The sequence below is a fragment of the Mya arenaria genome, chromosome 4 (genome assembly GCF_026914265.1).
Source record: "Mya arenaria isolate MELC-2E11 chromosome 4, ASM2691426v1".
Taxonomy (NCBI): Eukaryota; Metazoa; Mollusca; class Bivalvia; order Myida; family Myidae; genus Mya; species Mya arenaria.
The window spans coordinates 60,068,303-60,096,241 of NC_069125.1; the positions used below are offsets into that span (position 1 = coordinate 60,068,303).

The 27,939-nt window shown below is 36.8% G+C and overlaps 1 protein-coding gene across 8 annotated transcripts; it reads left to right on the forward strand.

Moving 5' to 3' along the window:
- LOC128230525 (eukaryotic translation initiation factor 4E transporter-like) lies at positions 1 to 27,785 on the forward strand. Of its 8 annotated transcripts, none has more exons than XM_052942856.1 (29): positions 1 to 341; positions 3,317 to 3,455; positions 3,881 to 3,951; positions 4,203 to 4,348; positions 4,606 to 4,762; positions 5,252 to 5,329; positions 5,489 to 5,771; positions 5,905 to 5,947; positions 6,808 to 7,029; positions 7,426 to 7,589; positions 7,750 to 7,906; positions 8,060 to 8,284; positions 11,479 to 11,598; positions 11,919 to 12,046; positions 12,307 to 12,495; positions 12,671 to 12,868; positions 13,120 to 13,236; positions 13,778 to 13,927; positions 14,142 to 14,397; positions 14,735 to 14,835; positions 15,474 to 15,619; positions 16,261 to 16,372; positions 16,737 to 16,848; positions 17,591 to 17,961; positions 19,873 to 19,996; positions 20,837 to 21,031; positions 22,122 to 22,232; positions 22,920 to 23,057; positions 23,919 to 27,785. In XM_052942856.1, the coding sequence occupies exons 2-29, from the start codon at positions 3,330 to 3,332 to the stop codon at positions 24,083 to 24,085; spliced, it is 4,407 nt and encodes a 1,468-aa protein (XP_052798816.1). In that variant the 5' UTR covers positions 1 to 341; positions 3,317 to 3,329; the 3' UTR covers positions 24,086 to 27,785. The 8 variants fall into 8 exon arrangements, with proteins under 8 accessions (XP_052798816.1, XP_052798820.1, XP_052798822.1 ...); XM_052942860.1 differs by having other exon boundaries at positions 17,591 to 17,757; XM_052942862.1 differs by having other exon boundaries at positions 17,591 to 17,607.
- The last annotated feature ends 154 nt before the right edge of the window (positions 27,786 to 27,939 follow it).

Below are 27,939 nucleotides of genomic sequence, written 5' to 3' on the forward strand. Positions count from 1 at the left end.
TCCGGGCACTTGAGTTGAATGTAAATTTTCTTGTTGTAAATCGACGTTATTCTGAGTAAACTTGTAGAAATACCTTTCATGTGTACTGTCCTTTTCGTAACGGTAACTTTTATTTGATTAAGTTTCGTGTCAACAAGCAGAACCACAGTTGATAATAAAGCCATTTGTGTTGTCATCGATAAACTAAAGAACAAAACAACTCTCCATCAAGCACCTTTTCAATTTCTAACAGCTGACCTTTGCCTTTGTGTTGAAAATTACTACTGATTCTGAGGCAAAGGCGCAAAAAATACCAAGAAAAATCCAGTCCAAAAAGGAACCACATTCTAGTGCTGTCTCGGGTATGTATGGAAAATGACATGTCACTTGGGGCGAGTAGTCCAAATAATTGTACGTTGGCGGATTTTTTTTAGATTTTTGATATGGCAAATCCTTCACGTACAAATTGTTTAGTATCAAAAGTGGGTAGTTGTTCCGATCAGGATTCCGGGTTAAAGCATATAGAGTCTATAAAATATAAAAAAAAAACAAGAAATATTACCAGATAATGTTATTTTATATTAGTTCAGTACACAAAAATTAAATATCCAACTTATAATTATGAGTTTGACTGCTTTTCTTCATTTCATTCTGTCAAAACATAACGATATATACATGAAGGGCACCTGCAAGGCTTCAGGGCACAGTTTTCAGTCGCTCGGAACATTTCGGCCATGGCCAAGTTGTTACAATTGTATAACGAGGTCTATCTCGAGCTTTGTCGGAGGAGGCCGAGTTATTACGATTGTATCGAGTTGTTCCCCTTCGCATAATTGTTTTCTGTGTCAGTCAACTTTCGTTTTATTGGAAAGCTAAACAACTTGTTTTAATGCATTAAATGCTTGTTTAGTGCAAAATAGCATTTCACTTACATGGTAAAATATGAATATAACTCTTTATGATCAATTTCAACCATAAAATACTTCACTTAAAACAATTTCAATATTTTTAAAACACCCCCGTTTTTTGCACATTCCCGTTTAGACGTTAAGGATTGGAAGAATCCCGTATAACACGTCTATTATTTTAGACTACCAACGGCTTATGCAACTCGCCACAGGGTGAATATTCCTGCTTTGAATATTTTTTTTACATACCCTTTGCCAAATTCTTTTTTTTGTATATTATGATTATTGAATGATCAAAGTTCTTGTTTTACATTCATTTAAATTGGATTTTGTAAACTTTGTACCACTTCAATATAATTCATGGAGACTTTGTGCGACATAAACACTTCATAAAGAGGTTTTTACAAGTGTTAAGTACCAGGGTTGCCGCTGGAAATGGCCATTGTCGCCATTTGCCACAAAATCGCAAAAGTGGCGACAACTTTTCAAATTTGGCGAATTTATGAAAATATTTTCCTAAAATGACATAAGCAGTATAATCAATTCTGTCACTGTCATAAATCAAGCGCATCTGCTGGTGCGACAACAAATCCGATGATTAGGGCAAGCAGTCACGGCCCAGTCAACACCTCGCTAATTATTGCGGAATTTTATTGCTGTCACGGATTAACAATAACATCCCTTAACTAGTGTGTCTGTTATTAGCAAAAAAATTTAAGATTTAGCTCGACAGCTTTGATTTTGCGTAATTAACGTGTTAGTTTAAAAAATGCAAATCTAGGTTGACGTTTACGCGCTAAAGATAGATTTGCTTTCCGTTTTGTAATTGCTATAAATGCAGCATATTAGGGGGTTAAAAAGTGTCAAAAGGATTAACAGAAGTCATTGGGTATGCTTACAAATAAAAAGAACTACATCCCATTTGATAAGGCTTCCAATACGTTGGCTGGAGTAAAGAGTAGACACTATTTTATTAAGACAGTATGGCCTTAGCATGACAATGTATATTTCTTTGAGATGCAATTTATTTTAAATTTATCTCATATTTCATAAATGTATTCTTTAATTTAATGACACTATTGTATGCAGGCATTAGACTGAAATCAACCTATTGATGTATATGTCGCATTTTTGGCAATATTTTCATTATTTTTTTATTTTATTTATATACTTGTCCATATATTTTGTCAATAGAATAACAATTTGCTAATATCTAGTGCTTCATGTACAACAATATTATATAATGTTCTGCACGACAATGTACTAATGAAATGCAATTTAAGGCTCTTAAACTGCTTAAACCCCATGAGCTTCAGGGGGCTTTGCCCCCTCTGAACCCCCACAATGGCACTGCCCTGGACCCGTAAGTGGACCCCCCCCCCCCCCCCCCGCGAAACAGTGGCGACAACGTTTTAGAACCCAGGGGGAACCCTGAGTACATGTTAATGTGGTTGTGGTTCGATGTCTTCAGGTACTATATTGCACTGGTATGAGATCTCTGTAAAAAGTTAAAATGTACATTAATATAAACATCTAAACAGTGGACAAATTGAGGTTTTCTTCAACAAGCTTGAATAGTATATGTTCATATAGTTGTAAGATTTTTCTTAAACCTGTTGAATAAACATTTAGCAAAGCCCAAAATGTATTCAGTGGACGAAATTAGCACAAGCCCGCAAGCCCTGCACTGGTAAAATGTCTTTCGGGCTTGCTCAAATTCTGAATTTTATATAGCAGGGCTTGTTCAAAAATTTGATGCCAAGCAAAAGTATACTAATTCGGGCTTGTTGAACCAAAAGTCTAATTTCCATCGACTGTGTATTACAACCCATGTTTGATTCATGCTTGCAGGCTTGTGTTAATTTTGATCACTGTCGATCACTGTTCTATTTAAGTGAGTCTTGCTCTGTCTTTCCATATATAATTATTTCAATAGGAGTAGTGTGCATTATAACATTTGGTCGTCATTTGTATCTAGCTTCACATCATAGTTACTCTTTCCTGCTTGATTTGCCTAGTGTCAGACACTGTTTTCTTGCTGGAATTGCCTAGTGTTGGGCACTATTTCTCAATCTAACACTTATTTATTTTGCAATTATTAAACAGATTATGACAATGATAATTTATGAAAAGGTTTTGTTTTTTTCCTTTATTCTAATATTAAAAAGGACTTTGTAATTTACTAATTCAGATATGATGTATATATTCATAACATGAGCTATCTTGAATATTTTTTGGTAATTTTCAGCCAAATATAGTTATATCTTAAACATGTATCAGCAGGATGCATTGTTTTAAAAAAATACATGTGCAAAACTATGCTTGGGACTCTCATATTTTTGCTCAGGACCTGCAGTTACGAAATATGTGAGTATAAATCTTTGAGATTTTTTCCCTGTTGTGTGAAGTAAATTCCAATGATATTCAAGGTTGAGGGGGGAGATGGATCGTGAGTCAGACCGTGGGAGCTCGGAGGCAGGTAGTGGGCGGGCCACTCCTCGATCTCTGGACCAAGAAAACCTGCGCTCTGACACACCAGGCACCATGCCTACATACATTTACTCCATGGTAATGTTATGTCACAGATTATTAACATTCAAGTATGGTAGTTAACATGTTATACTTGTTTTGCCTACAGGTTCATGTTTTCAAAAGAATGATACATTGTTTATTTGTATTTATATAAACTTTGTTTATTTTTCATGCATATTTATTTTATATATAATACCATGCAAGTTGAACATAATATTTTATTCATACATGTAAATTATAAATAATATATAAAAATGAAATATTTAAGGAATCAAACAAACATGTTATGTTTTTTAAAAACTTTTGAGCAATATATAAGCCTTTTGATGTTACCCAGAATAAACTGTTATAAAGGTTTATATAAAGTGATATAGTTAATACATGTAAGTATTATTATCCATTTCTGAATCAATTAGTAGGTAGTATGCAGTTGTAAAAATTTACAATTATTTTTAAAACAGGATGAGTTGTATGACCTTCGATCCTCACCCATCTCGAACACTGTCCCGGACTGCCTGGAAAAAGACTTTATGTAAGAACTTCTGTTTAGCTTTGGTTTTCTAGTTTGTATTTAATTTCTCATTAATTCATTTAAGTTGTATCACCCACATGTTTGTTAATGCGGAACATGATAAGTAAATTAATTGCAAAAAAAGGACTTTTTTGATACCAGTTTGAAACCCTAGTTATGTCCATTTAGAATATTCTAAATTATTTTATTGCAAATATTTTCAAGCCTAAATTAAATAGTGACTGGTTAAAGAAACAAATATCACTTTTTAGTGTTGACGGAGTATGGGATCCAGAAAAATGGCACCGCTCGTTTGGCGGAGGAGGTAACACCAGCAGTAGAGGGGGATCGCGAGGGCCTTCCCCTCTCGCCATTGGAGAAACAAGGGAACGCAAGGACATGTTTAGAAAAAACTCAGGTATGTTTGTTCCAGTGAATTATTGTGAGTGTTCAATGTGATGTTATTTTGTTTTCATTGCGAGGTAATTTTGTTTTCATTGCGAGGTAAAATGATCATTCATCTTTATATATAATGAATTTCAATAAAAAAAGTTCATCTGTTCTTTCAGTAATAATAGTTAAAAAGTTGCACACTATTATAACATTGGCAAGTTTAGTAATGTTTCGCTTATTTTGATACTATTTGAAATTTTGGCATAATTTTATTCTCTGCAGGAAGTGAACGATCTCTTGATCCCAAAGAACGTTTGAAGGAAGAGAAAGATGCGATTGTGTTGTCACCCCAGCGGCGCAGTTTTGGCACAGGGTGTCACGTGTCTCAGCAGCCTCTACTACAGAGAGCAATCAGCAACATCGAGGTTGAGAGGGATAGGTATGGCAATAGAAGCAGATTTGTGGAATTTCATTATGGAATAAGTAATGTTCTTCAAATTATTGTTATTTTTCAATGCTTAGTCTGAAAAGAACTTCTGACATTACATCTTGGTAGTGGTGAGATCTTAGAAAAAGTGTCAATTTGTCATAGAAGACTAAACTGCAGCTTGCAAAAATTATGTTTGCTATAGCTTAAAAAATACAGATAATCTCGTGAAATTTGATGGACATACTCAAAATTACAATCGATATGTGTAGCATATTTCAGCTTTCTCGCTTACTTTGATAATATGTTTCAGAGTTTATTGTACAAAAGGCTCTCGGCCCTTTCACAAAAACAAGAGCATAATATATAATACAAATGTGAATGTTTGAGACAGTTTTGTATTCTAATTAGTTAATGTTTAAATATTATTAAACTGTAATATATTTTTTGAATGCTGTTTTGTAAACTGAAACACTTCAGTCATAAATGCTGTTTTTTCAGACGAGAAAGAAGGATTGGCAGTGGAAGAATTCAAATAGATCGGGACAGACCACGGGAAAGAAGTGACAGTGATTACAGGTAATTTGTGGCACTGCAACATCAGTTATAATCAGCCTTATATATCTTCAGCATATAATTATTTTACAAGCATGTTGCTTTTTAACAAAACAGTTAGCAGTTTGAACAGAGGAGCACTAGATAACAGTTCTTTGTAATTGTGGATGTTATGTTTTTAAGAGCGGAGCGAAATGAAAGACATCATGACAAAGAAACAAGAGAGTATCGAGAAAAGGATACCAGGGACTTCCGAGACAAGGACACTCGTGATTTCAGAGATAAAGATCCAAGGGACTTTCGAGATCTGCGAGATTTTAGGGACAAGGATCCCCGAGACTTCAGGAGTTCCAGGGACATTGAACGAGATCGCGACTTCAGAAACCCGCGGTATGACAGGGATGATCGGAATAGAAGATATGATAGAGAAAGGCTGTTTGCAACCAGGGACCAAGATGATCGAACGGTTAGCTAAAATCTGTTTTGTTTCCATGAATTTGAATGTGGTCTTAAATGTTTTGGTATTAATTGATATAAAGAATTGTTGTTGGGTCTGTATGTTTTGTTTCTACAAGCCAACATATTGTTTCTAATTTCAGCACAGAGATAGGGACTTTAGAGACCATGGGGGTAGTAGATACAGTAAGTAAGCAGATTCTTTTACTCAAATTCTGAAGGAGTGAATATAAATTGACAAATCACATTCCATTTTAATACATGTGTACATCTGTGAGAAGAAATATTATCGAAAGCAGCGACTGGCAGTCAGATGGCATCCATCAACAAGGATCTGATGGTTTTGCCGATTTCTTTTATATAATGGCTCCTGGTTGCTTTTGGTTGTTACTTTATTTGTTGTTAGTGTTGACATTCCAGTTTGCTTCATAATCAAAGTCTTCAGAGACCTCAAAATGGATTCGTAAAAGCCAGCTTTGCTTCTGCGGCAGGGTGGTTCACCCTTTATGACTCCCATTTGGGGCCTTAAGCGCCCCAAAACTCCATTGCCAAAATGGTTTCAGCCCTTCAGCTGCTAGGTCAATCACATCCCTGATCAGTTTTGCGGTTTAAATTGAGTTGCTATTATCTGATTATCACCAATCTTGGACAATGTGTATTGGCAAGCATCTTGGCCAAGTTTGATAACCAGTCATGTCGCCTTGTCACTTCAGAGTTATGGCCCTTGAATTGCTAAAACAACACAAACTTTATTGTCCGCCCTTATACACTTTTGTCCGATCATCTCCAAACTTAGACAATATGTGTAAGAGCAGATATCACGTCCAGTTCTATTATCAGCCATGTGGCCCCAGGTACTTAGAGTTATGGTCTTTGAATGGCTTAAGTAACACAAACTTTAAAAAAACATCCATATTTTTGATGGGAATATCTTGTCACAGTTTGCCAATTTCTTTTGCAATACTAGATAAAGATATGGAAGCATAAAATGGTACACAGAATCTTCTTTTGTCAATGTTGAGTTAATCTCTCAAATGTTATTCAAGATCGTCACCACCGACATGAGGAGGAGCCAGAGTGGTTCAGCAGTGGGCCAATTAGCAAGACCGATACAATTGAGCTGCATGGGTTTGAGCGGGAGAGGCGGGACAGTGATAGGGTGGATGACTCTTCAGGACAGGGCAGTCGGAAAAAGAGGCGGGAGGAGAGAAGGAAGGAGGAGGTGGCTGATGAGAGGGTGGGGTCAGATACAGAGGAACACCATGAAGGTAGCTTTACAGGATTCTGAGGGTGGAAATGTGTAATGTATGTCATGAATTTACAATTGGTGGGCCAGGTACAGCGCTTATAGTTTACCCCTCATGATTCTGCAAAAAATAATTTCTAGTTACAGTTATGTTAGGGTGAGTTATTGTTAGAGTTATGTTGGGGTAAGGTTAGAGTGCTCCTTATGTTTTTTGATAATAGAAGGGTTTTAAAAAAATAAATACAAAAAAAAATATTTTGTCAATTTTAAGGTATACATTTGTACTAGTAATAAAGTTACATTGCAAGTGAAAAAAGTACAAGTGCATTTCAAAATATACAAATAGCTTGAGCGATAACATTGAGAATTTCATTTATGTTTTCCAGTAAATTAGAATGGAATGTGTATTTGTTTACAGGTATCAGTGTAGCTGACAGAAATGGGAGCCTGGAGACGAATGAGTCGAGTTCCCCGGAGACCAATGATGCTGACCATCCTCCAAGAAAGTCCCCGTCACAAATGGCAGCCTTTGACTTCAATGACTTTTACAACAGTCTTAGCATTCCAGGCCTTGCAAATAAGGTGAGTTTATGTTCTTAAAATTTATGTTCCTAGAAATGTACTGGAATTTTAATAACTTCATCTTTTGAATATTGATAGAATGTAGATTATGCAGTGTGATATACGTCAGTAGTTCCTTTCTAAGATTGTGATTTAACCCTAGTGTTCGCCAATCTGTCAGGTACCAGAGGAGATCCCTGAGAAGGCAGACATGGGGTTCGGAGGAAGCCGCTTCTCTCACATGTTTCGGGGCAGTGGGAACGAGCATCAGTCTCGCAGTCGGGAGAACAGTCTACGCTCAACAGCCATTGATGAGGATGAGTTTGGCTATCTAAATGGTAAAATTACCTGAACTTTTCTACTGCTAGTTTGCCATTGTGCTAAACTGTTTCGATCGCTATAATCTGCTTCGTACTAGTAAGGGTAAAATATCCAATTTGAAATATGTTACAGTATCATTTAATTATGTCTGAGTATGTTTTCTGCTTCAGACCTGTTGAATGGTTCCCGAAGCCCTGTGATTCCCTCTCCCCTATCCCCCTCGGCCAACTCCATGTTTGACCGGCACAGTTTTCTTTCACCCTTTGCCTCCAGTGATAAACAACACCAGATCGAGTTTGGTTCAGTCACACAGAAGTTTAGTCCCCCTAACAATAATGCCTTGGTCACTGCTTTAATCAACAATGCAACTGCTATGGAAAGGAATAGGTCTAGTCGTAAGTTGTCAGATATATGCATAACATTAATAAAAGAAGTTCTTTTCTTGCTATTTTTATACCCCCCAAAACAAAGTTTGGGGGGGGTATACTGGAATCGGGTTGTCCGTCTGTCTGTCTGTCCGTCTGTCCGTCCGTTTTTTTTTTGTCCGGGATTCATCTTTGTCGTTATTGAACAAATCTTTTTCAAACTTTCAAATATTAATGACCATGATGTAAACCTGTGCCTCCGTGGATTTGGTCAGAGTCGCATGATCCTGAGTGGAGTTGTGGCCCCTTAATGAGTTAAATTGGGCAAAATTAGCTTTGTCCAGGATTCTTCTTTGAAGCTATTGAGCAAATCTTTTTCAAACTTTCAAATATTAATGGCCATGATGTAAACCTTTGCCTCCATGAATTTGGTGGGAGTCACATGATCCTGAGTGGAGTTGTGGCCCCTTAATGAGTTAAATTGGGTAAAATTAGTTTTGTTCGTCCTACTCCTTCGTCATTTTTGAATGAATCTTTTTCAAACTTTTAGCCATGGTGAGAACATTTGCCCCTGTGATTGTGGTTGGAATCACATGATCATGTCTCCAATTATGGCCCCTGAATAAGTTAAAATAGGCAAAAATTATACAGCTTTGTCAAGCCTAATCCTTGGTCATTTTTTATGCCCCCTTTTGAAAAAAGTGGGGTATATTGTTTTGCACATGTCGGTCGGTCGGTCGGTCGGTCGGTCGGTCTGTCTGTCGGTCGGTCGGAATACCAAATGGTTTCCGATCAATAACTTGAGAACGCTTTGACCGAGGGACCTCATACTTGGTATGTGTATTGGTCATCACCAGCAGATGAACCCTATTGATTTTGAGGTCAGTGGGTCAAAGGTCAAGGTCAGTGTGACCTTTACATGAAAAACGGTTTCCGATCAATAACTTGAGAACGCTTTGACCCAGGAACCTCATACTTGGTAGGTGTATTGGTCATGACCAGCAGATGAACCCTATTGATTTTGAGGTCAGTGGGTCAAAGGTCAAGGTCAGTGTGACCTTAACATGAAAAACGGTTTCCGATCAATAACTTGAGAACGCTTTGACCCAGGGACCTCATACTAGGTAGGCTTATTGGTCATGACCAGCAGATGAACCCTATTGATTTTGAGGTCAGTGGGTCAAAGGTCAAGGTCAGTGTGACTGTAAGCTGAAAAAAGGTTTTCTGATTGTCCATATTTTTTTTACTGACTTGGCATTTTAGAACGAAACTAAAAAATGAACAATTTCAGACTGAAATACTATTGTAGCCAAAAGTGAAATTGTAAAAGCACATTTTTATGCCCCCCTTCGAAGAAGAGGGTATATTGCTTTGCACAGGCATGTCGGTATGTCGGTAGACCAAAGCTTGTCCGAGTGATAACTCAACAATTCCTAGACGTATGGTCATCAATCTTCACATGAAGGTTGGGCGTGACCAGTAGATGACCCCTATTGATTTTGGGGGTCATCGGGTCAAAGGTCAAGGTCACAGTGACCTTTAATGGTAAAATAATTTAAAGCTTGTCCGAGTGATAACTCAACAATGCCTGCAACCATGGCCCTCAAACTTGACATGGAGGTTGGGCCTGACCAGTAGATGACCCCTATTGTTTTTGGGGGTCATCAGGCCACAGGTCAAGGTCACAGTGACCTTGAATGGTAAAAGGTTGTCCGAGTGATAACGTGACAATGCCTGCACCCATGGCCCTCGGTCCATGCATATTTCATTCAATTGTCCATATAATCCTGACAACATGGCGCTCAGGGGGGGCATAATGTTTGACAAACATCTCTTGTTCTCATTTTTTCTATAAATCTTTTTCAAACTTTCAGATGTCAATGACCATGATATGAACTGTTGAATATGTGATTTGGTGCACCTGTATTAATCAGAATGTTTGCATGGCCTTAAAAAGACCTTTAATTGATTTTGTCCTTAAAAAGACCATCAAAAGTCCTGAAGTTAGGTGCATACAGGCCTTAAATTTGTAACAATATTCGCTTTGGTGGCCTACTCCTTTGTCATTTTTCAATATATTTTTCTCAAACTTTCAGCTATCCATGACCATGATGTGAACCTTTGTATATGTGATTTTGTGCACCTGTATTATTTCCTTGGTACTCATGTGTGGGGGGGAGGTGGTGGGGGTGGGTAAACAGAAATTGGGTTGGCAGACTGTCAAATTCACCCGTCCACCTTCATTTTGGAATATCCTGTCAGGAGTCATGACCCCTTTATGGTGAAAATGAGAGAGTGGGGGTGGGTAAACAGAAATTGGGTTGGCAGACTGTCAAATTCACCCGTCCACCTTCATTTTGGAATATCCTGTCAGGAGTCATGACCCCTTTATGGTGAAAATGAGAGAAACAGGTTTGTTATCTCCCCTGAGGTGGGTGGGAGTGGGGTAATATTCGCTTTGGTGGCCTACTCCTTTGTCATTTTTCATCATGACCCCTTTATGGTGAAAATGAGAGAAACAGGTTTGTTATCTCCCCTGAGGTGGGTGGGAGTGGGGTAATATTCGCTTTGGTGGCCTACTCCTTTGTCATTTTTCAATATATTTTTCTCAAACTTTCAGATATCCATGACCATTATGTGAACCTTTGTATATGTGATTTTTTACACCTGTATTATTTCCTTGGTACTCATGTGTGGGGGGTGGGGGTGGGTAAACAGAAATTGGGTTGGCAGACTGCCAAATTCACCCGTCCACCTTCATTTTGGAATATCCTGCCAGGTGTCATGACCCCTTTATGGTGAAAATGAGAGAAACAACAAACTTTCAGATATCCATGGATATCCATGACCATTATGTGAACCTTTGTATATGTGATTTTTCACACCTGTATTATTTCCTTGGTACTCATGTGTGGAGGGGTGGGGGTGGGTAAACAGAAATTGGGTTGGCAGACTGCCAAATTCACCCGTCCACCTTCATTTTGGAATATCCTGCCAGCAGTGCCATGGCAGTCCCTGATTCAGTAATAGGTATTCTAAATAAACTAAATAAATGTATTGCCTTGTGCTTTCTAATGATACCATAACTAAGGCCAGGGCAAACAACCTAGACAGGGAAGGGTTGGGGGGTATTCGTTAGCCTTTGGCTTACAGTTCTAGTTATCTCTGAAATAATTTTGAAGAACTTGATACCGATTAATAATATTCTTCTGTACATTTTTCAGCATCTGGTATGAAAAATTCCCCAATTGACTCTGAGGCCAAGCTGAAGGCCTTGTTATTTGGTCGCATCGACTCCAACTCCAGTAGTGGCAACACCACGCCCGGCTTTAACTCCCCTCTTAGTAAGGCATAGGATTTTAGAGATATTGCTAGTATATTAAAATCTGATGAGTAAAAAAGTCACTAACTTCATCTTGAATACTGTGCTTCATCAAGCTCATTTATATACAAAAAGATCATCATTCTCATATTTAGCATAAGTCCTTTCCAATATGCATGAAAGACAATTGGGATAAAAGTGTGTCTTTATAACAAATAGCCTATCATAGATTAGACCAATCATAACTAAAGCATGAAAAAAAAGGGGATTTTTTTTGTTGCCTGGATTGGTATGCCTTAGTGCATCTTGACACTTTAAAATCTGGAATATGTTGTTCAACAGGTGTTCCAGGGAAGGTGAAAACAGTTGCAGAGCTGGAGGGAGAGTTACAGAGGTCCAGGGAGGCTGCGGACCATAGGAGCGCACAGAGGCCTTCTCCACATGCACCACACGGAAGGGTCTCACCACAGGTATACTTATTCCTGTTACAATTATTAATAAATCTACAGAAACATTTAGCTATAAAAGTTGACTATCCGCTGAATTATCTTATGATGTTGATGTTGGTCATTGCTTTTGCTTTAATTATTCTTTATCTTATGTAGATATTAGTGTTGAAAAGTTGTAACTGATAACATCATCTATCAACGTCTTGTTTTATATGCCTTTGTGAATTAGGAGTTTTTGTTATATCTGTCATTATGCATATAAACATGCAATTGTGTGTAAGCAGGGTGATGGGAGTGACCTGACAGCCTTCAATAAGCTGATTAGCCTGATGCAGGCTGGTGAGGCTAGGCCCATCGAGTCTCCCAACACAGAAATGACCAGGTTCAACACGGAAATGACCAAATTCAACAAGCTCATTTCCCTCATGCAAGCTGGCCATGTAAAACGTGCGGAGTCTCCAAAGATGACAGTAAGTAGCAGAAATATACGTGACTCTTGGTCATATTTCTTAAGCACCTGAAGAACTATCACTACTTTAAGATGGATCTAGGCCTGTAGTTGTATGGAATATTACACCTGCATTTATTTGATTCAATAAAGGGTTATATTCGTAAGTGATGCATTAATCTCAACTTTCCGTCCAGCAGATGAAGGGAGAGGTTCGGGGAGGTTCCCCAGTTACAAACATTCCCAGTGCCCTCCAGCAGGGTGGCATGACTCTCCATGGTGGACCCCACCCTGGCATGCAGACCCATCCCACCCCCCAGCAGGGCCAACAACCCATACATGGGCGCATGATCAACAAGGCTGATCCAACCATGAACATGCAAGCCCATCTACAGGTACTTTGAATAATAAAGCATTTGATACATTTATCAGGCAAATCAGATTTCTCTGTTGAATATTATTGTGTACATTTATAGTTTATACATGTGTTTGTTATAAAGAACTACTTTTTGAAGGTTTGATTGTTAATGAGATTTATATGTAATGTTCTAAAATAAATGTTCGGTATTGTAATTTATGTGCGCATGTTTTTGCGAAAGGAAAATTATTGAACTTCTCAAAACAAAGAATATCCCTGTATATACAGCGTGGCAATATGGATGAGGTGCAGTTTGAAATGATGGATGGTTTCCATGGTAACATGATGCCTCCTAATGCGAACAATATGAATGATGCAGCAGCAGCACAGAAACAATTCTTTGATGTAAGACAAATATTTGTTCACCTTAATGTTTTTAAGCAAATGGCTGGTTATCATTCAATTAGGTGTTTTAAAAACTGGTTAATTCTTTGATTTGGTTTCCAAAAATGTTTATTGATTGGTCAATATTTATCCAGTATTTTAATTTTAACAAATCAAATGATTGAAACAAGTTTAAAGATAATTTGTAGATGTAATATTAACAAGTTTTATACAATGTGTGGCAGTATGATTTGTATTTAAATAACGACACATGGTAACAGTCCAATCTTTATAGTATAGACAAGAAAACTTGAACAAACATTTTAACAAAAGCAAGTAGGTCGGCGGTCACAAAATGACAACTGCTTAACTCTTACCAGAAGAACTGAATGTTGGAATGAATAGAGAATTGAGTTTACTCTTTACAACAAATGAAAAAATTATTGAACCAAAGTTTGAAACATTCGCTGTTTTTCAAAGTAGAATTTTAGGGATTTAATTTTTTCAAGATGTAGAATACAAAACACATCTTCATTATTGCCATTGAACTATTGTTTTTAAGGCTATACAGCGTAACAAGGAGGAGCAGCTCCAGAAGCGCCAGGCGGCAATCCATAACATGCGTTTCCAACACCAGATCACACCCGGCCACCAACACCAGATGAACCCTGGCCAGCCCAACAACCACCTTGCTCAACAACAACAACAACAGGTAAGACAGGCTCTGGTGCATATAGGCTGCTTATACATGTATTACTAATATATATTAATAGTACTTATATTATAATATTGCAAAAAAAATGTAATCATATTTCATCATGGAAATATAAATATTGTGGCTTTATGTTAACAATGTAACATTGTTTGCTTGCTCTGTTAAAGAGACCGCCCTTATATTTTCTGTGCTTGATTCTTTCTCCCCACAGGCTGGCAGCCAGGAGAGGCGGAGCTCCACTGGTGACCCAATCATGAACTTCCTCAAGGCCAACCCCACAATCATTACAAAGCCTGCCTCCCCCACTCCCCCACCCCAGCAGCAGCAACCTGCAGGGGTCTCCCTGGTGAATCTGGTACCCCAGATCCAGCCCTCGCCCCGGGGCCCTAGCCCCTCCCCCTCACAGATCCAGTCCGCTCTGCTTCAGAGGCAAGCCCCTGGCACTCCCAGAGTACCTTCACCCATCAGTGAGTACATTGCCCCTATACATGGCTAGTATCATAACTTATCCTACCTTGCATTTATGAAACTACCAATGATTATGATTATTCCTGAGGTGTAAAACTGTAAGGGTATAAAAACATGCCTGCTTTTGCAACTTCATTATCCTGCCTTGTATTTATGAAACTGCCGATGTTTATAATTCTTTGTTGTGATGAATATTTGGTAAATAAATTAAGAATTTAGTGGGAATGTTATAGCAAAAGCATAAACCCTTAAAATTATTAAATGATAGTAAATATCACCGTTTAACTTATGATTACTATATTAAACAATGCAAACAACACAACCATACTGTTTCAGTGTTCAGCCAGCAGCCTCCGACGCACCTGAGTGCTCCATCACCCATTCACCCAGTACAGGGGGGATCACAATCCCCTGTTGGACCTGCAAGCAGCTCCACGGTAAGTCAACTCAGCATATCATGTGTATTTGTTTTCTCTGTAGATGTATGTGTTTCTCTTTTGTAACAAATAATACTGTTCTCTAAATTACATAGCGAAACATGGTTGTTGATCAGTTAAACATATCATGTTTATGATATTAATTTTGTATTAAAGACAAGGTTATGGTGTTCTACCCAAACTGCATCGAGCAGTGACTTATAAGTAAAAGCAGGTCCCTAAAAAGTCTAAAGTCACTGCGTCATTTTGTTATTCACATTTGTTATAAGCCACCCATGTAAGTGGTGCACCCAAATATCTAAGACTTAAGTTTCTGTGCGGTCTGAAAGTTAAATAGCAGTGATTATGTCACATGATATGAATTAACTTGCACTTGATCAACTTTATGCATGTGGGCAGAGTTTCAACACTTCTTCTATTTAATCTTTCAAAGCCTAGAAAATGGTAAATCAAACTGCAGACAGTGATATAAGATTGTTTTGTCTTGAGTTACATGTAACTGATGACACAGGTCTTTCTGTTACCCATAAAAATGGGACTTCATTACATGCATTGCAGGGTGTTGGTATATATAATACAATAGCATCTGACTACTTAATTGGTTTTCAATAGAAAATGTTCATGTTTTAATGTTGCAGCAGAACACGATCCGGCCACCGTTAGTGCCACGCCAGCCAAGCCCCCAGGAGCTGATTGTCCACACCCAGGCCATACTGCAGAACGCCCTCATTAAGAAACAACTCGAGGACCAGAAAGAAAGATTCTACAAGAAACAACAGGAGAGGTATATAACACAGGCTTGCTTCACACCATAATTATGCTCCACTTTCTATATCTAGCCAGATCTGCTATAAAATATACATGTATAATACAGTATGAATGTGTGTGTACTTTTGTGAGCCTTTATCTAAGTCAAAATTCAAAGAACAACATCACAACACTTTAGCTTCCTGGGTATGTTTTCTGAATAATTGAAGAAAAAAAAGAAGAGTTTATGGACATACACATTGGAAGACTACTTTTCATAACATGTTTATATTTACACCTCATTTTTCATTCCTTAAAGAAATTGATGTAAGGTTTTCTTAAATGAATTAGTATTTTTTTACAATTCTGGAAAGATATAATGAACTATTGGTACAAATATAAGAAACGCATCGCGTGATCATACTCCATGTGTACTTTAACCAGCCCAACTGCATTCATATCTGATAATGACATTGATCACACAATTCATCCATTGAATAAATCATTATAGTACATATAGTAACACTGGTTTTACATTTTAAACAAGTTTATGCCTCTTCAGGGTGATTCAGGGTGATGTCAGTGTTGCACTGGTTTTTCATAAACGTGTTTATGCCTCTTCACAGTGAAGTCAAATAGCTACACCGGTTTTACTTTAACATGTTTATGCCTCTTCAGAGTGAAGTCTCCGAACCCAGGGAATGTTGCTGGTATTCCAATGAGTGTCCTCTCCATGGCAACGCCCACCGCTGCCATCCCACCAGCCGCCAGCACTTCCACACCTACAAAGGTACACAACTCATATTGGACCTGCATTCATTTAAAGAAGTGTTACTTAGTGTTTATGTGGTCAGTATTATTGAGTGTTAACTTAGCAAGCATATGGGAGAATTTCATCAATATTTAGGTGGAAATGATGATTGTCTGTATATAAAAGTCAATAGGTGAAATATCAAGTTATGAGTTGTTGGTTTTTGCCAAGGTTCGAAGAACTCACTTTCTGAAAACATGACTGTCGGGAGTATTTGTGAAAAAGAAATACATTCTAACTATGTTTTGTGACACCTACACACCACTTCATTCATATCCAGACGTCAAAACTAGACAACTCTTCCGTTATATATTTGTTTTTAAGATTTTTATGTTTTGTCTAGGCTCCAGTCAATGTGGCCTTTACCCCAACATCCGTGATTAGGAAAATGCATTCAGAAAAAGCAGAGGAAAAAGAAAAACTACGCAGAGATAGTGTTGATGTTGAAAACAGTGGTAAGTGAATGATGAAGTCATTAACTGAATTCTGAACTTACAAAGAGTACTTTTTTTAACATTTTTATGGAAAATATAGTTGAAAATGTTATTTGTTTTGTCAGTTGTATGGAGTTAATTTACATTCACCAAATCTTTTTTATATAGAAAAAAACTGATATTCATTTGGCCTAAACTGCTTGGCATTACGATGTTACGGTTAACTTTATGCACTTTGATTGGACAAGTGCAATGCAATTCTATCAATGGTAAATGGCTTTGCAATTATCCCCCAAGACATTTTCACAGATGCTTAATGTTGACTTGCCTCCTTAATTATGTCTCCCTTCAGAAAGAGAGACATGTTGTTTTTATTAGTTTTCTTATTTTCCTTCAGCAAAACTTTGTCTTGAAAGATTGATTGAATCTTTGAATTTGTTTGAAAGTTCATGTTATGTCCCCTTGATCATTTATTTTAAATCACAAACTTTTTCAAGGCCATTTCCCGAAAGAATTATTCAAAGAATTTTTAGATGACAAGTTGAAGGTGTGTACAAAATCAGACTTTGATTGTGGTGCTTCAAACAGCTGTTCTAGTTTTAACTGAGAACTTTATTTAAAATAATGAAAACAAGCCAATTTAAATTTAAGTTTTTTGTGTGCTCTATGAATTTTCAGGTGCAAATATGCTTGTTGAAGCATATAAAACAATTCTTAGAAATGGCTTTAGCAAAGCATTTACCATGTTGTTTCATCCTAACAGAATTGCGGGAGGATCAGGTAGCCGAGGGGAGGAGCACAGTCGACCCAGCCCATTCCGACCAGTACCCTTCCTGCAGCATGCCCAGCTCCCTGTCTGCTGCCCCGCCCACCAGCATCCCCCCACCCTCCATGATCCATGCAGTGCCGCCGCCACCTCTCCCTAACAAGGTTCTGCCCAACTTGGTGTCAGTGCTGCCGCCCGGCGCTACAGTTATTCCAGGCATCCTGCCGCCATTTAACTCAAATCATCTGACACACCTGCCCCCTCCGCCACCCCTCGTCTCCACCCACCTCCCGCCTCCCCTGCTCAGCCCCGGGGTTGCGGCCCTTGCCCCCCTGCCTCCGCCCCTGACACAGTCAACACACGATCAGGTACGCACGTGCCCACTGTGTGCAGTGTCTGGCCTTATAGCCTGCCGCCTGTGGTGTAGTGTGCTAGACTGTCTTGCTGTCAACTCTCAGTCTCTAGTCATGTGTTTAATCCTTATATAACACAAAGACACAGTGTAATCTACTTGTATACTTATATTCATTTAACACTTGCATACTCTCTTTTGTATCAGTACCTTTTATAGATTGTGTGTGCCTTGTGTACATTCAGTATTTTATTTTCTCTCTAATATATCGTACATACCATACATCTTATATTAACCAGAGCCTATAAAAAGTACACATAGTAGTCAATGTTGAAGTTTTATAGAAGTCTTATCTCAAATTGAAAACAATAGTCTGTAAAAGATACTAAAACATGGCACCTTTACCAATGTTATGGTTCTAGCGATATTTTATTAATTTAAATGGATTTATGTTATGTGTTTAATTTGATAAATTCATCCCATCTCCCTAGTGTAGAAATTTACAAAGACTTCATTCAATCATCAGTTCCCAAATAAGACCTAGACATTGCTGTGGTGGTGGAGATGTGTGCATGGGCAGGATGTTATACTTGTCAACATAGATTGATGTGAACAGTCAAGTTAAGCTTAGTCCTTATGCCTTATGCCCCCCCCCCCTTTTTATAATACAGAGACATATAGGTTTGCAAATGTCAGTAGGTCAGTCTGTCGAATGGTCTGTTGGTCTGTCAGTAGATCATGCTTGCTCTTGACAAGTACATGACCCTTATTGTTTCTGATGTAAAAGGTCAAGGTCACCCTTAGCATTCTTCGGACATCAGAACAGATTGTCCAAGGACCATGAAACTTCAGTGGAAGGTTGTCCTAGACAAGTAGATGACCCCTTCTGTGTTTTTTCAGGGGGTCTTTGTCTATCAGTCATGGTCACATTCAACAGTCTTGTCAAAACTTTTTGCAACCACTAATTATCACTGCATTAATTCCTAAGACATATCTATTTAATCTTCAACATAATTCTGACAAAGCGGTACTTAGGGGGCATTTTGTTACAAACATTTCTTGATTTATAATAGATATTGCATTCATTATTTTTTTGTGATGCATGTTTAAATCTTTTCTTCATTTGCACAAAATTATAGCTTTGCAAATGTTGGTAGGTCGGATGGTCTGTCATCAGTCAATAGACCATGTCATGTCAGCACAATAACTTGAGAACGTTTTGACGTGGGACAAAGAAACTTTTGTGATTGGTTGGCCTTGACCAGTAGATAACCCCTATTGAATCAAAGGTCACAGTGGACAGTTTTTGTCCTCATAATAACTCGTGATGGTTTTACCTAGGACTATGAAACGTCAGTAGTAGGATACCCTAAACCAGTTGTTGACCCAAATTGTTTTTGAGGTACAGTAAAGTCTTTGTCAACAATCTTATGGAGATTTTGTCCACACATTAACATAGAACCTAGGTCTACCATACTTCAGTGCTTGGTGGCCTTTGATAGCAGGTTAAAATGAGTGGGGTAGATAATACATGGTTTCAGTCAACTGTGATCACTTTCCTGAAAACTCTGTGCAACCATTGATAATAAACAGCTTTCTTCAACCCAAATGTTTCTGACAAAGCACTGCTCATGGGGCATGAAGTCTGACAAACATCTCTTGCAAGTCAGAATGAGTAGTGTGTTTTTCATTACTATACATGTAGTTCATTTTTGTGGTTTTATTAAGTCTCTTTTTATAGATGTTTTTTTTATCTGTTGTGTATTTCATCAATTTCATGTTTCTTCAATTTCATTACCATTAACTTAAGTATCATACTTTTTCTTAATACTACATAAAACCAAGTGTTTTTATCAAATAAATGATTTGAACTGATGATTTGAATTGACCAAGTGTTTCATCGAATCTTTCTACATACTCCACGCAGATTGATGCAGTGAAGACACAGCAGCTGAGAGCATTGCTAGGGCAACAGAGCCCGGGGATCGTGAGTGCAGGCATGGCTGTAGTAACATCTGCACTTTCTGCCATGGGCAGGCCTATTGTCAAAGGTACACTAAATGTAGTTTTGAAATGTATATACAAATCAAAACAAATGTTGACAAGTCTGAAACCAACAATTTTTTTTAGTTTATAGTTGTTCCTCATATAAGCAAATTCTAAAAAAACTGTTCAGGTTAATGTTAAGTGTACTTTGAGCCTAAAATAGGGTCAACTTTTTCAAATAGTAGAAGCATGTTTATATGTTTTTGAAGATACGCATGTTATATGTATGTTAGGAGAATCATGTTACATGTTTGTGCAGAGAAGCATGTTATATGTATGTGAGGAGAAGCATGTTATATGTTATGTGAGGAAAGCATGGTATATGTCATGTGAGGAGATGCATGTTATATGTATGAGAGAAGAAGCATGTTATATGTATGTGAGGAAAAGCATGTTATATGTATGTGAAGAGAAGGATGTTACATGTTTGTGAAGAGAAGCATGTTATATGTGTGTGAGGAGAAGAATGTTAAATGTATGTGAGGTATATGTTATGTGAGGTGATGCATCTTATATGTATGAGAGAAGAAGCATGTTATATGTATGTGAGGAGGAGCATGTTATATGTTTGGGAGGAGAAGCAGGTTATATGTATATGAGGACAAGCACATTATATGTTTGTGAGGAGAAGCATGTTATATGTTTGTGGGTAGAAGCATGTTATATGTTTGAGGAGAATCATGTTAAATGTTTGGGAGGAGGAATATGTTAAATGTTTGTGAGGAGAATCATGTTATATGTTTGTGAGGAGAATCATGTTAAATGTTTGGGAGGAGGAACATGTTATATGTTTGTGAGGAGAAGCACTTTATATGTTTGTGAAATAAACATGATCTTCCTCGCAGGTACCCTGACACTGTCTGGAACACCCGCAACAACAGCCCCAATCCTGCAGACAGCAAACTCCCAGCGCCACCAAGTGGGCACCAGTCCCCCTGATATGGCCAAACTCCTTCAACGACAACAGATCTCAACCTCCCCGTACATTGTCCCCCGACCTACCAACCCAAGCCCTGCAGCCTATGGCATGCCTGTACCAGGTTAGTGATGGTGGAAGTGGTGATTATTACAGATCAAGCAGGGTTTCCGCCAGGCCTCTATGGCCTATAGTGCCTGACTTGCTTTCAGCTTGCGTGGCTTATAACTTTCATACATTAATTTCACCGAAATGCCTTAATCCCAACCACACCAAGCCTTTTCAAAATTCTTTTCAACATTGACATTTTACAGCTTTGCTGCTTTCGTAATGGTTGATTGACAGCCAGAAGGCGTATCGGGAGTATATCTCATATATCTAAAAAAAAATGATAATATTTAAAACAGAAATATGAATATTTATAATAATAATATGCATTGACAAAATTTATCTCCCCAAACACCTAATTTAACAAAGCCTTTAGACAATTGGACAATAATCTGACTGCATGACCCACCAGTCCTGGTTTATTGATTTGTGCCCTTTTTGTTCAAGAGCATCAGCAGACTCTGCATTTTACAAACTATTTATTACCTCAACATTGTTGATGTAGAAATAAAACCCCAGTGCTGATGTAAACAAACCGCATAAAAAGCAAACCATGAGTTGTTTACAACTATGACAGTTACTTGACTTATTCCAAAAATAATTCATTAACAGCAATTGACAACTGATCCTTAGTAAATTGCTTTACAATCAGGTTTCCCTCTTCATTTATGATGTGAAAGGCTTGCTTAAATTCCCTGTAAAATACAGGAAATTGCACCATTTTCGCTATTAAAGCATACTGAAACGCTGTAAAGCAATGATTTAGTTAGTGATAATCAATGCCAATTTTCAGATAACCAAATAAGGTTTTTGTCAAATTTTCAATCCAACAGTAAAAGTCTTGACTTATTTCTAAAAGGCTGATAGGCAGTGATTAGTTATTGTTCATGTGGTAAAGAATCCTAACAATAAGCTTGATCTCTAGGTACTGTTTTGACTATCATTCATATACCATTTGTTGGAGTAGTATCACTTTCATAAATTGTGAATAAACACTTTGTCAGGAAGTGATAAAAATAACACTAACTTAATTTGGGATAAATAAAAAGAAAAAGTGCTCAATAGTTTGGTTAAAGAATTCTTTAAATCTGCGTTCCGTACTCCAGGTGGTCGTCTTCCCATGCAGACGTCTGCCATGCTAGGTCAAGGCCAGCTGGGAAACACAGGCTCAAGCCCAATCCTTGTACAGCAGATGATGCAGGGAGCCCATCCAAGAGGTACAATCTGGAGTGTAAATTAATAAAAAAGAAATTTAGTTGAAGCTCAAAGCATATTGATTGATGAACAACTGAACTGCAAAGTGACTTGTGTCTGATTAAACAACATCTGGGAAAGCATACATGCAGCTTTTGACCAGTAGTTTGGGGAGAAAAGATAGCGTGTACATAAGAAATTGCTACTGTACAATTTTTTACAGCTGTTGATGCAGCTAAACCTGGCCTCAATATCATAAACATACTTTAGACAATTCTCATTCTAGATATCAACTCATTTCACCACATAACAGCATTGCATGATTTTAAATCCTATATGGTTTACTTTTTCTGAAAGCTTCTTCTTTCTAAGGCTGTTCAAATAATTAAAACATATTTTGTCAATGTTGAATTATTTTTAAGAAATATAATTATGGAGCAAAAGATTACTTGAGCAATTTGCTCAACATGATAAGACAAAAAGTTGATTTATCCAATAATTAATGATCATATTTTGATATCTCATAATATTGCTCATAAAAAGAGAAAAACATTTAAGATTTTCTGTGAAAAACAAGTAAGCTTTGTTGTTATTTCGTAAAATAATTTTATTTAATTTAGCATTTACTTGAGTATTTTTGTGATATTTGGACCAGAAACAATCCTTCGAATATTTAATTTGACCTGTCAATATCTTCTCCCATGCTACAGGTGTTGGCCAGTTTCAGCAGCGTATGTTGGACCCGCGGGCCCTTAGGGGCCAGATGCCCCAGGGGATGATCCCCAGCCCTTACCCTGGCCATGGCTTCAACCCCCGCACCCTCACACAACAAGGGCTACAGCACAAAAGTAAGTATGCCACTCTCATATTCCTGGTTTATTTTTATACAAGTTGGTTTTTGCCTGGTTGTGATAAAACTCTTTATGCTTCTGTTATCATTCTTGATGCCATTTTCGGGGTAAAAACAAGAGGCAGTATTCAATTAACAAGAGGCAGTATTCAATAAACATGTTGTTATAAGTATAATGTTAGAATTTGAAAGAAACTGCTGAAACATTAATTATGTTTAGTGTTTTAGAATGAAAAATATTATGTTGACAGTGTATGTATAACAAATTATACTACAAATGATCTTTAGGCCTTAAGATGTTCATCTGTCAATTATCTGCTGAAATATTACATCATTTCAATTATTCTGATCAGATTATTTTCAATTATACCCATTAAACATTCAATATTTCACAAGTCTTAAGTACTCTGTCATAACAACAAAGGTGTGTTTATTTTACCTCGAGGCATTATTCGTACATGTCACCTGACTTGTCACGCAATACTTCCTGGGTTTTTCTCCTCATTTGTATTTTGAAACTGTAAACAGATTACACATAATCAATGAAAATTGACTTGAAATGAGTAATTAAATTATACGTCCTTAAGGAATACTCCCTATTGTGGAGTGTTTATCATAATAAAATCAATAAGCAATGACCTAAAATTCATAGTACTATGAACAAACTTTTCCATGCAGTAGGTCTCAGAGAATATTAACCTTCAATTTGAATCCAACTGTATAGCAGGCAACCCATTCTTAATGGTATTTTACTTGATTCCCAACAAGGGAAGAGCACATTTAATCCACTACGTATTTCATTCTTTTATCTTAACACCATTAAAATTAAAAAGCATTTTCCGTTATTTCCCCTACGTAGATGGGCCTATATCCCCTGGACAGCTGCCTGTGTCGATGGGGGGCAAGCCGGATAACCTGATGAAGTGGTTCGGCTCGGATGTGCTCAAGACCTCCCTCACCACAATGCCCCCGCTTCCCGTGCAAGGCCAGCGTGTGCTCACGCTTGACGAAATAGAGCGGTTGTGATTGGTCCATACATGATATTTTATGTGACCCTGTATCTTGGTGATTGGTTTACTGCGTGCTGGTTATATGGGCCTTGTAATCACTGCCATTGGAGTTCCTGCTCCATTATTTATTAAGTGCTGTATTTTCCTGCAAGCTGACAAACCAGTGGACCAAAATTCCTGGTGGATTTTTACCTTACACTCCTTATCATATTAAGTGCAATAGTAAAATCATACATATGTACCAAACATAATTAAAAAATGTGATTTCAAGGCCCATTTTGCTGGGTTTTGCTCTATTTTGCAAGCTAAAAATAGCTTAACATATGATTTCTCTCATGGCTTCATATGTGTGTTATTTATCACAATGTTTTCTCTATTCATTCTTTGTACTTGAGCACTGATACCAGTAATGCTTTATTTGTATGTTGTGTTGTTAATATATTTATCAAACTTCTTTATTGTTGTTCTCTGTCAATTATTGTTCTCTATCAAAATTTACTAAATTGTTGACTGAGTTAGTCACCCAATTTAGATACATGACTGTTTATCATAGAGTTTTTGTGTACTTCTTTGAACAATCATTGTTATTTTAATGTAAATATATCTGGCACTAATTTTCATCATAATCATCAAGACTTATTATACTGTAACTTCTAAAATGTGAGACTTCTTATGCAAATGATTAGTTACCTTACTAAGAAAGGAACTTTGGCTTTGATAACTTGTATGCTAACAGTCTGTTGGTTTTCTGTACTCTGTTTATCAGTTGCTTTGGTAACAGAATACCTACACATCCCATGCACTGAAATTTGCTGATCAACTAAGGCTCATGTTGACTGACTGTGGAATGTAAATGTTTTCACAGTATGCCATGTGATGGTCAGCAAAAATGAGTCTTGTGGAGAATGTCACGTGAATGAGAAGATTTGGGATTTATCCTTGGAGTCAAATTTAAAAAAAATATGATTGTGATGTGTAGTATTGAATAGCGATGATACATTTCAAAATAGCTACATTAGCCTGTCTTTGAGGCCCAATAATGTACACAACAAGATGGTGATATCATGTTCACCTCCACAGAACACATTTCTGCTGTTGTCTTACATAAAATGTAGTTAAACAGTATGAAGTGCATCATTGTAATTATCCTATTTATCTACTTTTTCATTCTTCAGTTGAACTAAATTATAAGATTTTATCTGAAACAGTCAATCATTATAAAAATATGAAGTCTTGCACCGTTTTTTTTTTTCTTCTAGTCCAGCATCTTCATATCATTCACGATTCACTTGCAAGACTCATCATAAATCTTCACGGTAACCACATATCAGAGTTTACAATTATGATTCACACTTACGGTTAAATACAACCATATTTCATGTTGAAGTTACTGGTTGAAATATTATCTAAAATGTAGCTACTTGAACTCTGGCTTAGAAATAAAGAACCATATACAGTATTTATTTTCTGTATAGTAATATGGCTTATGTAATTGTTGTTGTTCATTTGTTTGAATTACTGGGCCTCACAAACATATTGAATCAACACTACAGCCTGCAACTCTGATCATGAAAGAGAATCACAGACAAACAGTTGAATAGGTGATAAATCGAGAGTTTAACTATAGCTTACACATCATTTGTCCACTATTAAAGGATAATATATATGATGTTATAACAGTTGAGACCTCAGTGGATATTATACATTTTATTTATAATTAAAAATTAAAACATATTCTATCTTGAAATTCGCATGTTGATGTTTTCACTGATATTTTGTTTAACCCAATGGAAATACATTTTGAAGTTTGAATGTAAAGTAACTTTCAAACCAATAAACTGCTCGTTATAAATGAAAGTGTTGTAATTGTATTCCTTGTATATATTGATTGTAAATATGTAAATAATTGTACTTGAGATGGTTATACATGTATGTTTTGGTGTAAATATTCGTGTTTCCTGTGTATGTTTCTGGCTAAATGTTTTCGTTCAGACAAACATTAAATTACGTTACAGAATTAAAAAACATAAATTTATTTAAAACATAACATACAGTAACCATAAACTCTTTTTTGTTAAACAATAAGATTGCATGCATCTTTTCACACAGTGTAATATTAGCTAATGGAAATAAACCTTTCAGAAGAAAAAGGCCAGTGGATAAACAGTTAGTCAGAAATTCAAATGTTATGTTTATTTGCCATTATTATGGTGTTGTATATAGACATTATAATAGACATTGTAATACAAATGTTAAATATTTGTGAAATGTGTATAAAAAAACACTAAAGATTGTTTTCTTTGCGTCCTGTTGTGATGATGTACATGTAAATGTGTGGATGAAAGAAAAAGTGCTGATTATTTATGTTTAATAGTATTTGTTGTACATGATTATAAACAGTGGAACATGTTTAATACATGTATTTGTTGATAATACTTGCATGAGGAGGGCAGTGGTTTAGGTTCAAAATGTCAACTGCATTAACGTGTTGTCATGCAGTATGGAAATGTGTTATTTCAACTTACTTGTATATTTTCCCAAAATTTGTATATTTAAAAAAATACTTTTATGTTGAGTTTTTCAAGAACTCTGGAGTGGTCAGCAAATTACTGTTGTTTTGGTGTAGCAATCCTTCAAACAAAATCACATTGCTGAAAACAGAAAAATTTGCTCGTCTGTTTTTTGGAAGAACAAAAAAACGAAGAGATGTCATAGCCTTGGTGTCATACTAGGAGTTTCGGACGTTTTAACAGCGACAGTACACATGCTTAGTAAAGCTTATAACTCAGGCTTAAGTAATAGTCATGTATTTCCAATTGACCAGCTGAGAATAAACGATGAGCGTTGTCACCCGCTTGGGGTGATCTTGTTTATTAATTATACATTGTATGTATGAAAAATGGATCATGTTGAAAATATTGTAAATAAAACTTTGTCTTCACTGTATAATTACTGTAAGGTGGTTTGAATTCTTTAACTTTGTAACATTTGATGTTGTATGTTGTACATAATGTTGATTTACATTTTGTTGATGTTTAAAATATATGTATAAGTCTGTGTGTGCGGTGCGCTATGTAATTGGTACAGTAACAATCTTTTCCACTCTAATATGCTAGCTGTTTGGTCAGCATTTATGTCTTAACTTTAGTCTGGATCTAAATTTTGGAAATACATGCAAATCTTTAGGCTTAAAATTTGTGCCTATTCTGTACTTATGCATACTTAAGGGCGAATTTCGAGATAATTAATGACTTCATGTAATCTGATGTTTTTCTGTTTGAAAAAAGTATTGCTACATTTTATGAAATAGCCATAGTAACTTTAAATGGGCATTAAAGTGGAGACTTTACAATTCTAGTGCTTGGAACATTCAACTCCAGGATTGTTGGTAGGAAGTGTGCTTGTGTGTGTTTGTATGTTAGAAGTTTGGTGTGTTATATTTTCTAATTATTGTTATTTCGTATTTGTCCTAATACTGGGTATAAAATCGACAAAACACTATATTGTTGTTGCCTGTCGATTACAGGTGACTTGCACTGTTTGTTCACTTTTATTGTACTATTGTAAGAAGTGAATGGCAACTTACCTTTATTGTCAGAAATATTCTTGAAGCATTATGTTTCCCTTTTGAATTTATTTCTCATTTACTGTGTTTAACTATTGTCAGACGACGATTATTTCACAGTCATTTTGAACTTAATTAAAATGTGCAGTTCAAATAACCGTTGTTGTTTTCTATCATTCTCATACAGATGTGATGCTTGAAAAGTGATACAAATGTATCAGGGTTTACCAGAAGGGTTCGCCAGCATTTACACTCATAGTAATCAGCATTTAGTTGTTTTTTGGCAAATAACCCCTGTCTGACTT